Source organism: Sparus aurata, chromosome 13, assembly GCF_900880675.1.
Source record: "Sparus aurata chromosome 13, fSpaAur1.1, whole genome shotgun sequence".
Classification (NCBI taxonomy): domain Eukaryota; kingdom Metazoa; phylum Chordata; class Actinopteri; order Spariformes; family Sparidae; genus Sparus; species Sparus aurata.
In genome coordinates this window covers 12,215,789-12,228,956 of record NC_044199.1, presented here as the reverse complement: position 1 = coordinate 12,228,956, position 13,168 = coordinate 12,215,789, and the positions used below count along the sequence as shown (strand labels likewise).

The 13,168-nt window shown below is 41.6% G+C and overlaps 1 protein-coding gene across 2 annotated transcripts; it reads right to left on the bottom strand.

The window, feature by feature from the left end:
• Window positions 1–11: 11 nt before the first annotated feature.
• On the bottom strand, window positions 12–11,020 carry paxbp1 (PAX3 and PAX7 binding protein 1). 2 transcript variants are annotated; one of them, XM_030438049.1, is made up of 18 exons: window positions 10,565–11,020; window positions 10,201–10,323; window positions 8,312–8,521; window positions 7,715–7,936; window positions 7,527–7,627; window positions 7,120–7,343; window positions 6,605–6,794; window positions 5,534–5,657; window positions 4,801–4,903; window positions 4,392–4,507; window positions 4,069–4,268; window positions 3,830–3,977; window positions 3,612–3,733; window positions 3,445–3,521; window positions 3,276–3,342; window positions 2,139–2,285; window positions 945–1,099; window positions 12–767 (listed from the first exon to the last, which is right to left on the bottom strand). In XM_030438049.1, the coding sequence occupies exons 1-18, from the start codon at window positions 10,872–10,874 to the stop codon at window positions 647–649; spliced, it is 2,760 nt and encodes a 919-aa protein (XP_030293909.1). In that variant the 5' UTR covers window positions 10,875–11,020; the 3' UTR covers window positions 12–646. The 2 variants fall into 2 exon arrangements, with proteins under 2 accessions (XP_030293909.1, XP_030293911.1); XM_030438051.1 differs by having other exon boundaries at window positions 8,312–8,518.
• Window positions 11,021–13,168: the final 2,148 nt, after the last annotated feature.

Sequence of the window (13,168 nt, the reverse complement as noted above, 5' to 3'; positions counted from 1 at the left end):
CAAGACAGCGATCATTCAAATGGATATTTTTATTTTCAGGCAAATAATATTCTAAAACAAAAGTTTTACAAATCTAAATACAAAGCTTGCAGCTCTGGCGGAGTCATCGGGGCAGTCTGTCGGTGACAGTGAGATGAAGTGGGGGACCAAAGAACAAAAACAAGTTGTGTCAAGTCTTTGCCAGTGTGCAGTTTTTCTTTTTTGGCACATGTGGAAAAAGTTTAAGTTGAGGAGGAGGAAATCAAGGTGGTAAAGCAGGTTTTTCTTTTTTACAGATAGCGGGGTTGTCGATTTGGTGATCAAATGTCAATAATCCAGGTCACAACAGTTTACTCTTAATAAATTATGCATTTAAAATATCGCCAGCGTGTGGTGTAACAGTGGTTGTTTTGAGCTGACAATAACAAGGCCTCATTTCAGCATCGGTCTTGTGTTAACAAGTGTGTGAGCAAACCTTTCTATACATTATTCACAGTATTTACACCAAAGTATTTTTTCACCTTCTCCTTTCGTTCAAAAGGTAACAACTGTTGTTTTTGATTTACACGCACTTTGTCCAGGGGATCCAACTTATTGATCCTGATTGCTTTAAATGTGCTGAACACAAGAAAAGATCATTGGAGCGTTGCCGTTTCTTTGTCCTCCTTTAAGACTTGGCTTCAAAAAGTTGTTTGATGTCTTTAACGCCTTGCTCTGCGGCCACGTTGATGATGTGGTCCAGGGCGTTCATATGGCCCAACATCTTCACAACCTCTTTGACTTGGTCCCTGTTGGCAGATATGGGTTATATATTAGTGGTTTATTTTATTTGACCAAACAACCCTGACATTTTTACCCTTCTCTGAGCACCTTCCATAATGCTACAGCAGATGGAGCTAAAGTTGAATTCAAGTTCCCAAATTTGCATTGATAAACTGTTTATGCAGTCACGCAGAGACGTTTACTTGGTATTTCGCCGTTCCACATCACAAGTGCCCATTCCACTGCGATACAAAGAGTTGGCCAGGTGGGCGAGGTAGCGACAGAGTGGCTCCAACTGAGGCAACGTCTGCTGGCCCTTCAGCCCCGAGAACCACTGTGCTGGCAAACACTCCACCACCTGAAAACGTACAAGAAGGGAGTTCAACATGAGTGTGTCGCTTTGTTTAGGGATTCTGAAAAACGGGCAGGCTTGAACCAGCCGAACAGGTGTGCTATTAAAGTTGAGTCTTAACAGGTATGTTCTAGAGGCTGTGTCCTCACTACAGCAGACCCGGTTTGGAATCAAACCTGCGGCCATTTGCTTGCATGTCACCCCTCCCCCATTCTGGTTTCCTGTCACACTTTCAAGCTGTCCTGCCTAAAAAAAGTCATAAAAAAGGCCAAATAGTAAGGAGAGCAGCCCAATCACACGGACCTGTGCTGAGAGGCGTGTATGATAAAATATAGGCACATCTAAAATAGAGTCAGGAGAGGAGACTGTTCCCACTGTGTAGTTATAAAAAAATAAAAATCTATTTTTAGACATGTTTGGCACATTTATTTTGAAACCAAGAAATGTATCTACTGTAGTGTGTAGAAGAACTGCTCTCCTCTTTGCACTACTGATGGTGTGTACCTAAAAAATGTACTAGAAAGAACAGCATCTAATGCTGTAATGGCTCTCATACAAACCAAACTAATATCACTGCTGACCACACTGGTGGAATCAGGAATCATCGTATCTAATTAAAATGGCCCTCCTGCTAAGCTTCATGTTCTAGCACAATGAACTGCAGTGGAGCATGGAGTTAAAACAGCAGACGGGAGAGGCCTCTCAGTGCCTACTTATAATGGTGTTCTCTATGTCAACACACTGATATCATATCTGAGCAGAAGGGGTGTTAGGCTTTATGAAGTAAACAGGATTTACAAGGATGTACATGCCCTCAAATCATGTTCACAACACTTATAACACACCAAATGTAAATTTAAGCTTCACTTTCAACTTGACTTCGATCACATGGCGAGATGTGAAATTTATGAATACTGTAATTTACTGCATCAAAACAGGCCAGTTAATCTGAACATGCGCTGTGTCTATTTACATGTGAATGAAACTACTAAACATTGTGTTGTGTGTGTGTGTGTGTGTGTGTGTGTGTGTGTGTGTCTTGTACCTTCTGGCACTTTGGAACATTATCTTCCCAAGTATCTGTGGTCTGCAGTGCAGAGAGGATGTATCTATTCAGAGTGCTGTCCAAAGCCAGATCCCTCAGACAGGAACTGGACAGGATGCCTTCCCACTGCAGGATGTTGCCTAGCAGCTACGCACAGAAGGAGTAACAGAGTAAGACCGTACTCAAAAGGAGAGCAGCACAACAGCATGTCAACGTAAATATCCAAGTATTTCTATTGGCTGCCAAGGATGGAAATGTTGCCTACAGTGTTTAGTATACAAAATATATATAGAGCCTTTTCGCAGAGGACTAGTATTACCTGGGGTACTCTAGTAATTCATAGTAATTGGGGGGGTTTACTGGGACTGTTATCCCGTGCAAATCTGCCCTGTCCTTCATTTGTGTCAACTTATAATACTAGTTCAATGCAGATTGCCATCTGGGTGACTTGCAGTGATTTGGGGTGGTTCTTCTCCGTTTTATGTTGTCCCACAATAAATTAGTGTAAAAGTTGATTGCGGCTCAAAATATGTTGAATAGCAGTCAGCAGAAAAGTTAGGTGCAACAAAAGGTTGTCATATTCAAGTTAAGCCCCAAAGCATCTGTTACTTGATCTAAATGAGCTGCAAATGTGCATTTGTGCCTGAAACACAGGCAGAAAGTAACCAAAACAACTCTGAACCATATTATTAATGTAAAGAACAGATACTTCGCTTCTTAAATGTTAGTGTTACGCAGAGCCATGACATCATATCCAGAAGACTATACCAGTAAATGTGAGCAAAATATAGACTTTGCTTAAATTATGAGGTCCCATGTTTATACTAGTCCAAAGCAAATAGGGTTACAGATGCTAAACATCTGGCAGTATTACAGAGAAAAGAGGCAATCAGGTTTCTCCTGACAGGGTAAATGCACCCTAACAGTTTTCTCAGATTTTTTGTTCTGTACTTTTTTACTATTGTGCAACTTGTCAAGTAATCAGCCTTTCAAACAAAACATACAAATCACCGCTTTTCCTATTGTGATGCAGCCTACACTAGGGATTCTGGACCTCTGTTTGAATTGACCCGTCAGTTTAATTAGTGTCTGAATTAATGAATTAATACAAAACAACACCGTCTTTGCTTCGCTTACCTTCACACAAGACCAGAACTGCCTCTGATAGAATAAGTAGGGACCACTATTCTTGTTCTCCAAAACACTAAACAAAAGCAAAAAACAAAAGCTTTAATCAGTTATCAGGTTTTATTATATAGATTGAAACAAATGCAAACTGGACGACCTACAATGTTGAGAAACATACCTTTTTGGGTAGAGTGGAAGGAAGACATCTTCATCAAGAGTCCGCCTGGTCCTTAAGACAACGGTTTTTAAAAGCTCCTGATAGAGGAAAAAAATCAAGACATCAATTCCATGACAAGTGATCAAAGTTATCTCTTGTTTTGCAGATAAAATTCATTATGTTTATACCTGTGTGTATCGGTTTTCCCCGTGCAGCACAGTGGGGTAACCCTTCATTAGTCTGTGAATGAAGCCCACCAGACTGGCTGTCTGACTGCTTGACAGCGGGTCCCACACTTGCTCTGCCAACACTAACAAACACACACAAACCCATACATGAATACACATGACATATGACACATGACAAATCTTAGTATGCTCAGTGCGTCTGTGCGGGTTTCTCTAACCAGTCAGCTTGGACAGGATGACCGTCTCCACAATAGCAGGCAGCAGGCTGATATCTCCATCTCCTCTCTGCAAAATGTTGTGTTCCTCAAAGCCGTAAAACAGCAGCGACTCAAACCAGAGCATGTACTCGAAATTTGCACATTGGCCCTAGAAGAATGGGGGAATAAGACATCAGAGAATCAGAATTCATATAAAAAAAAAAAAAAGTTAAAACTATAAAATCTCATACAAGCCGTACCTCAAGAGGGTTCCATGTTATCAGCTGCAGACGGACTAGAGGGTTAAAGAGTTTGGGTAGACAGAGCCCTATATAAGCGTCTCTGTAACAGTCGGCGTAGTCTCTCCTCCACACTTCAAAATGGGATTTGATGCAGTCAAGAGAGTGAAAGTCCTCCACCACATCCTCAAATACTTTCTTACATTCCCTGATGACCCTTTCTGGATGGGAGACGAAAGGCTTTAGTTAGGCATGAGCTGCAGATGCAAGTTATGTCTGTGTTTAATCATCACATTTAATTATGGTTGATAGTGTGAGATCTATACAGCAATTTAATCATGCACCTCTCTCCATGCTAAAACTGGTGATGTCAGTCGAGGTCTCCTCATCATCCGATGATAAGCCTTCTTTATGCTCAGCCCGCTTTCCATTCTGCTCTCTAGCTTGTCGCCGCCGAGTTCTGCACCCAGTCACAAGCATAAAAGCGGACAGAGTTTGTGATAAACTGCAATCAGTTGTCACTAAAAGTCAGAACTAAGAATCTCTTGCATGGTCATCCCAAACTTTACAAACCAATACACAATCAGCAATATGTTTTTGTGAATAGCACAAAGAGGGAAGATCAGGATTCATGGTCTAAGGCAAGCACAAAAACACAACAATAGAGCTGGTGTCTTAAGGCTAGAAACACGTCACAAAAATGAAGATTACACATCCTGGCAGCATTTCCTCGACAGTGAATAAGCGTCATACCGTCGTGCTTCTCTTTCTGCTATTCTCCTCTGACGACTATGCTCTTGGTATGCTGCGCGGTCTCGACCAAATGAGTCTAGATTAGGAGCCACGACAGCTTTATCTGCAAGAGACAGGAGCCATGTTAGAACCGGTAATGAAAAGCTGAGACAGCGCATAACCTCAATCTTTTACTGGACACAAAAGTACTCAAATGATTTTAATTACTTAATAATAAATTCAGATGAAACAGGCAATGGATACGTCTAAGAACTGTTTTATAATCACAAAGCAAATTTAAAATATTGACCTTAATCTGCTAATCTATAAACCAACAGTAACACAACATATTTTTTACAAATAATTGTATTGTATCATTCATTTTCTAGTCACTTACCTGGCTGCAACCTCCTACATGTCACAGTGAAGTGACAGATGACAAGTCACTGACAGATTTTATCTTTACTTAGTGACTCTTGAGCTGCGTTATTACCACCCAGCTGATAGTGAAAGTCGGCCATTAAAGAGCAGCTGAAACAGCTCCAATAAAACATTTCCCCGTGTATGTACATGCTCACTCACTCAAAATCACACCTCAATTAACCTTAATCACACTCATCAGGGAAACATAACGGGGGTTGTGGCAGACAAGAATGTGAACAGCACGCACTCACACACACACACACACACTTGCATACAGAGAACTAACGAGGTCTGTTCAAATAAATCATAAAAACCTTCAAGATGGACTGACTTGAAAGGCTTGCAAACTCCGCCGATTCATCTTTAATATCATCCTGTCTTCTCTGGACAAGTCGTAAGGCCCGTTGCCTTAGTAACTGGTGCATGGCAGCCTCCAGCTCCAGGACAGCAGGCACCTGAAAGATATGATGGCTTCTGTGACCTCTAACCCAAACAAAAGCTGGGCTCCGAATCACAGGGGTGTCTTGCTGGAGGGACAAGAGGAGCACGATGGACAATATCACACTGGAACCAAAATATCACTAGTGTCGGGAGAAAACCTGGCATCTCTGAAATGCCATACTCCCATGAAGGAAAGCTTAAAATCTACAATCTTTAGATCAGCCAGTGGTTTAAGCCAGAAAATATTGATCAACCAAATTAAAGTCAAATGCCTTGTACTATTTGAATTGAAGGTTTTTACCCTACACTGTAAATATCCAGTTCCAGTCTTGATATTTACGCTGGATTAAAAGACTCCATATTAAGTCATACTGAGAATGGTTGGTTAGTGTCCCGTCTCCATCAGTGTTCTGTGCAATGAGTTTTGCCTATCAGGATTAAAACAGACATTAGTGGGGAAAAGTCTCTTCTCTGTTTGTTTCAAGTAGTTGCTGCTCTGCTGCTGCAGGATCAAGACTGAATTATTCTGTTTACACATGCATATAGTAAGTTGAAAATCTATAAATATATAGTTTGTATCAGATGAAATTTTATCATGGACAAGTTAACTTATTGTATGAGTAATGACTAGCATAAATTAATTCAGTTTAAGTAGCGGGAATAATTGACAATGTGTTTTATTATGAATTAATAACATTCACTTTCTATAAAAAGGCCAGAAATTGTGAAGCAACTGGGACAATCATGAAGTGTACACCAAGTGAGACATTTAAAGTCACATTGGCTTGCAGGTTTGGTAACTAGCATTAACAATAATGTCTAAAAGATTAACATCTAAATCAAAACACAATATGGATTGTTTTATTTGACTTTATCCCTTTCAAATCCACATTAAGTGGTAGGAGAACACAGACACAAAACAGAAAACAGCTAATCAGGCAGCAGAAAAATTCTCCCTTACCTTTTCACTGAAACACTCAAGCAAGTCTCCAACATACCCTCGCATCTCTTGCAAGAATTTATATTGATCTGAATTGTCATTGGACGAGCCCTCCAGCTGCTGTATGGTGCTCTCAGAGGCAGCTAGATCTTCTTCGATCTGTTTGTAGCGCTTGAGGTTGGCGTTGTGGCCTGCATGCATATGGCTGAGCCTACAGACACACGACATATAGGGGAAAAACAGTAAGGATGAATTAGATGGGGCCGAGGACAAACAAAGGTAGCCTAATTTTGATCACTGACATACACTAAGCAGAAAAACACTACCATCAAATACACAGATAATCAGGAAAACTGATTTACAGGAGACAAAGATGTTAAAATAATGAACTCCTGGTGAAAAAGGAGCTGTAATTAGGGCGAGAAATACAACTCCCTCCAGCCCCACATTGCCTCTCTGGCCCTTAGATCTGTGGGTAGCTTTGCTGCACCTGAAGATTGATATAAGACCTTGCTGCAGTCTTCTACTGCACCTACCTATCCTGCAGGCGTTTCTTTACCAGATCAATGGATACCGGGGTTAGATCACTAATAGAGGTTCCGTAGTGAACAGAGCCGTTGTCTGCTCGGCCCACTGGCTTGACAGTCTGTGGGGTCACGGTGCTGTAGGTGAACGGCATGCTGTAGGAAGAGCCATAGGGCTGGCTCTCATAGCTGTTCTGGTAGTAGACTGTGTTGTCCTCTGGCTGGCTGCTTTGGACCTGGTCATTAAAAAACAGGTAAAACACATAAAACTTTTAGTACTGCTTATACGACTAATTCATTAAGTCTGTAACAAATGTTTCTTTGTATTATTAATAAAGCTATTAGCCTCATATGGACTAACTGTTTAGTCTTTACCGTAAAAATAAAAAAGTGTTGTTCAGAGATTTAGTAGAGCTTACCTGGGGTATGCTGATTCCTTTCCGAATCTGCTCCTGCTCCCAACGGCTAACTTCCTCGTCCTGACCTGTATCAAGTGCTTCGTCATCACTACCCTCAATACCTGTACATATCAAGGGGACATTCATGTCATTGAAAACAGTAGTGTATAATCACAATGACTTGTCAGTGCACTATCTTCTTACAGTACCTATCTCCTCAGCTATCTTTTGTCTCTGGCTTTTGTTCTTGACCCCGCTGAAGCGAATCCTCTTCTCTTCCTCATCTTCATCATCGCTTGCATCTTGGTCTTCTCCTACCAGACGTTTCTTAGGGGTCTCCGTCTCTACCAGAGGGGCATCACCTCCCAGCTCTCTTGCCAGTTGCCGGCGCTTCCTGGCAGCGTGGATGAATGCAGCGTCAGGAATCTCTCCTAATGAAAGTGTGAAACAGCTCTTGAGTGACATTCTTGTGTAATTGTGCTTACAGCTCCCAACAAGTCTTTCAGGTCTAGAGGGTTGATGCTGCATGCAATGAGATGAGAGCACTTCCAAGAACCAATAATTCAGAGAGGGGTATGAAGTTCAATTGAACATTAGTAGAAAAGTGCACTTCAAAAAATATTATTAAAATATTTTCAGTTACATAACACTTAAAAGTAAAGAACGATCAGACTACATAGAGAGTTGGCCCAATCTTCACAAAAGTGCTCATACTAGTATTAGGCCAGTTATGCCAGTCGATCATTAAAATTTTAGTGTGTGTGTGTGTGTGTGTGTGTGTGTGTGTGTGTGTGTGTGTGTTATACCTGGTTTCAGGCTGCCGAGGGAGGAAAGTGTGTTGAATGTTGCTCCAGCATTGGTGCTCTTGGAGACTTGACTGGATGCCTGGCTACTTTGACCCTTCGCCTCTTCCTCCTGCTCATCAGCACTGTCCACCTCCATTTCTTCCTCCCCCTGTTCACTACCAGCTCTGCTAGCAACCTCCTCTTTGATAGAAATCGCAGGCTGAGTAGCTTCTAGGAAAAAATGGAATGCAGCAAAATAATGAGCCTGTTGTCTCAGAAACTTCCATTATATTTACATGATACCCATTTAGCAGATACTACAGGGTGATTGCCATGATGCATACTGTTACAGCACTGGCCCATTCAGATAACCCAATAGCAATGATATGTAGACTCTTAAGGTAATTTTAAAGCAATAATCTTGAAGATTTTCACATAAATAAATATCTGTTAAGTCATCATCTGTTGCCGAAGGAGGCAACACAATGGCCCACAGTTAGTTATGTGGTCACCCAGCAGTGAGCAGTGGTTTACTGGCCAGAGACAGTAGGTGGTACACACACGACATAACAGTTTTATTTGTTCTGGTCTGGCTAACGTTGAATGGTCATGTCTAAATAAACAAAGAAGACAAAAGCTGGAACTTTAAAAGAAGGTGCCACTCTAAAGAAAGAAATGCAATTAGATGTTCAAAAGAAGGCAAATGGTCTAAAAGGGAAAGTGACCAGCGAGGAAGCACCAGAGGTTGTATATGCATTGCCTTGCCAAGATGCAGAGCACTAAAAGAAAGAAAAGACTATGAGAGGAGATACAAATGTTGCTCTCTTTCTCTTGGACTGGGAGGTACTGCTAAAGTTTATAATGTCAACTATAAAATCTACTCCACCTCAATTGCAGACCTTGTTTTGGGTTAACGTTAGTCACCACACAGACTTTAGAGAGTTTATTACCTCAGCTAAGGAGGTTATATTTTCGGAGCTGTTTGTTTGGATTATGGGTTTGGCCCGACTTTCATGAAACTTTGTGGAAGTCATTAGGTTTGCAAACAAACGGGATCGTTTCAGGGCTAATTCATTTTCTCTGTAAACGAGCTACCAAAAAAATTCAAAACACCTGGAACTGCCACTCATCGCCATCGGTGTCACCAAAGAGAACATAATGGAAATCTGAAATGAGCACTGACAAGCAGGCTGCATACTTAACTTTTCTGTCAGTCCGCCAAATGGCTAGTTTGCATTTGACCAGCCACTCAGATTGTTTTATTGGTAGGTGAGTGCAGCAAATCTACCAACCACTTGTATATTTAACTAGCATTTGGCAGGGGGTGGAGCCATTTCCATGCCCTGCTGACCTTTAAAGACTGACCGACTGACATCTGATTTCTTTTGTTACTTTTGCAATCAATGCTCAAAAGGTATTATTAAGGATAGAGCACGGCAAGCTTCTATCAACTTGTACCAATATGATAAAATGTGTTTGTGTGACTGCAGACCATACACCCTTTAAAAATAAATCCTACCAATCAGATTTATTTCGGGAGACAAAACTGATGACTTCTGATTTTGATCCCCTTTGGTGGGAATGCAATATGAGGATAATTCTGCTGAATGCAATCCCAGCTATAACTACTAATAACTGTCTCTTTAAAATGATGACCCCCCCCCCCTCAGAGATCTACCCCCATCTTGTGGTATTAATACACAATTAACCCTCAAGGCTCTGAGTATTTGTTAATGCTGTTGTTGTCTATTGTTAAGTGCATGTTAGCAAAACTAAAATTAAATGCTTCACTTCAGCTTCATGTCCTCTCGTGGAAGGGGACAATCGCTGCAGCTGCAAAGTCAGATGCGTGGTTAAGGTATTCTCACGTTGCTAATTGACAGCAGAGGTGACAATATCATGTATCCCACCTGATTTGATGTCCTGTCGGACGGTTCCAGACTTCTCCAAATCCTCCTTGTACTCCTTCTTCAGTTGTTTAACAATCTTCTTGCTGTGATTGGATTTCTTTACTCTGAACACCTCGGATTCATCTGTTCACAAACAAGCGGTGAAGAGTCAATTTAAACATACACATCATCCAAGCTAACCTCAAGACCACAGGGTGATTTTAAATTTAAAAGGGTGTTGCTTATACATCATTTTATACACGCTTCGTGTATCAAATATGAACATGATGCTTAAACCCGTCAGGACAACACGTTTTTCTCCAGCTGGTTATCGTTACCGGCTAGCTAACTTAGCATTGCTTCAACGAGTTAACGTTAACGTTACCTTCATCGTCGTCGAAACTCAGCAAGCTGGCTTTCGTCGGCGCGGGTACAATGGGTATTTCTTTGCTTTTCTTTTCCTTCTTCACAGCTCTTATGCTATTCATGTTAGCCAGAAACCCATTGCTATGATAGTTATCCGTGCTGCTAGGTGCTCCGCTAACACTGTTGCTGGAGGTCTCCATAAACGGGATCTGCTCCGCGACAGGCCCGAACGATATCGGCGCCAGCGTCGGCAGCCGACCCTCCTCCGGCTCGTCCTCGTCGGACTCATTCCTACGCCGAAAGTTAGCTCGCTTCGCCTTTTTAAACATTATGTCTCTCTAATAAACGCAGCGGTGCATGCTCCTATGTAAGACACCTTAAGACAGCACCTGAAGCCGAGGGAGATTATTCCCACACTCGCAGTCGGCCATTTTCTGCCAGGAACAGCGTTTCTTCTTCGTGTTTCAGAAATTGAAGGTGCGAGTGCGTGCGTCACCGTCACGTCACTGCCCTCACCTGGTCAGAACTGGTAGCGACGGGCATCACTCATTTAGTTAAATGCAGCAACGAATCAATCAATTACAGCTATAGTCTATAGTTATATTTGCACTAAATGTCATGTGATCTGACAGTGGAATAAGATGCAGATCAGCTGTGTAAAAATCCACTGTCTTGTGGGTCCAGTATCCACCAGATCAACACAACCAATCAGAGCCAAAGGGAGTGTCTGAGAAGTGTCAATCATTCTCGTGCACACTTGAGGCAGCCCCCCTCCCTCACGCAGCGCATACTGGGCAGTGCCCCTCCCCTGCGCAGGCGCAGTGCCAGCTCTTACCTGGTCAGAGACGTTCAAGCTCAAGCCCAAACTGTAAACAATGGCGGAACAGACAACAACAACAGAGCCAAAAAATGCCCCACCAATTCCCAAGTCAAAGAGAAGAAATAAGAAGATTGGCGTAGAAAAGCAGTGTAAAACGAAATAATTGGACCGAGACAGAGAGAAAACAAGGATGAATATCAGAGCATCATTTCAGAGGTGGAGGAGCTGCGAGATTTGTAATGACTCAAGAGCAGCGCAGAGTTGGCTGCTTTTCTGCTGGACAAGTAAGGACCCCTGCATGATATATCTTTAATTCTATGTCTAACCCAAAAGGCTATGGTGGCGGCGGTCACAGTAATTCTTGCAATACCGAATATCGCCCTAAGATATTGCAGTCGAGCTACGTAGCTTGTTGCTAAAACTAGCTTGTTAGCTTGTATGCTAACTCTGGTGTTTTGCTTTGTCTTTCTGGCTACTGGTTAGCAAAAGTGTCTTTTAAGTGACCAGGCAGTTATAATTTTAGTTTGTGGTCGATACGCTCTGAAGTGGTTGAATTGGTTTCGAGAAATAACATTACTCTTGCTTGAGAAAAGCAGCATGGCATAAATGTTGCATCGGGTAATGATTACATGGTAACTCCATCTACAGTGATGTGAGGAATATTGTTTGTTACTCGAGTTACTACAGTGATCGCCACCAGGCACTTGTCATTGTAATTTAGTTGTATTTATCAGAAATAGAACAATCAGGACTTATTTTGTTGTTATTTTGAATGCACCAGCTTGGTCATCTGGCTTCCTCTGTTACCTTGGTTACAAGCCTGCTTGTGCTTGTGGCTCCTCTGTGGGGAGGGACTTTAAAGGCAAGTTTGTTTGGTACAAACCCCAACAAATGTCACATCATCATGACTTGAATAGTTTTTTTTTGTGAAAATTAAAATTGTGTTACAAAAATGATTATCCCCATTTATCATGAGTCACATCGCAATCAAAATTATCAGAAATAAAATCCCAATATGATTTTTTTTTTTTTGCAATACTGCACAACCCTAAGGACCACTGAAATGGCCTTTAACTCACCTGCTTTTAGTCTGCATTTGGGTAAGTGCCATGAGAGCATTAACACTGTAAAAAACACGTGACTAGTCTTGTATAAAGCCTTTTATACGGAGATAGTAGCCCAACATTAAAATCTTGTATTGGTGTCATAACATACAGCAGGGGGGTGACTTTGACAGCAACGGTCCAGTAAGCTCAATATGAAAGTTTCCAGCGATTTAATCTCACTATAACACATTCAGACAACACGCCATCTGTGTCTAACAATGATGCCTTTTGTCTACTCAGTATGTTCTCCGAACGACCCGACTGACGTCTTGACACAAGTAATAAAAATCAGGCTTATAATACACTGGGGGAAACCCTGATCAGAAAACAGGACTGCAAGCATAACCTCAATATTTACACAAGGTGTTTTCGAAACACTGAACCATCCAGTTTTGTGGATTGGCCCCATTTGTAGGACAGTGGAATGCTCTTCTATTTGGATATCTTAGGTTCCAGTCTTAACAATAATACTTTTCATGGTGCTCAAAGACACTTTTCATCATTTTGAAAGGAAAAATCATAGGTTGTAGTAAACCATTGCATCCATGTTATACTGTACAATTGAGTGGGCTTACTGTTTGTCATGAGCAAGGTCTGTCATCAGAGCTTGGGATAAAATTAAGTTAGTGTGAACATTCTTCCGTTGAAGTGTCTCAATTACAGAAGCCATGGCCAAAAAAACATGCGTTGTGTTTTG

Excerpts from the sequence above, each read along its gene's own strand:
- paxbp1 (XM_030438049.1), bottom strand. The coding sequence starts at position 10,874 with ATGTTTAAAAAGGCGAAGCGAGCTAACTTTCGGCGTAGGAATGAGTCC. Across the intron at positions 7,344-7,526 it reads AAGGAATCAGCATACCCCAG|GTCCAAAGCAGCCAGCCAGA; the intron begins GTAAGCTCTACT and ends TTTAATGACCAG. Across the intron at positions 1,100-2,138 it reads ATGTTCCAAAGTGCCAGAAG|GTGGTGGAGTGTTTGCCAGC; the intron begins GTACAAGACACA and ends GTACGTTTTCAG.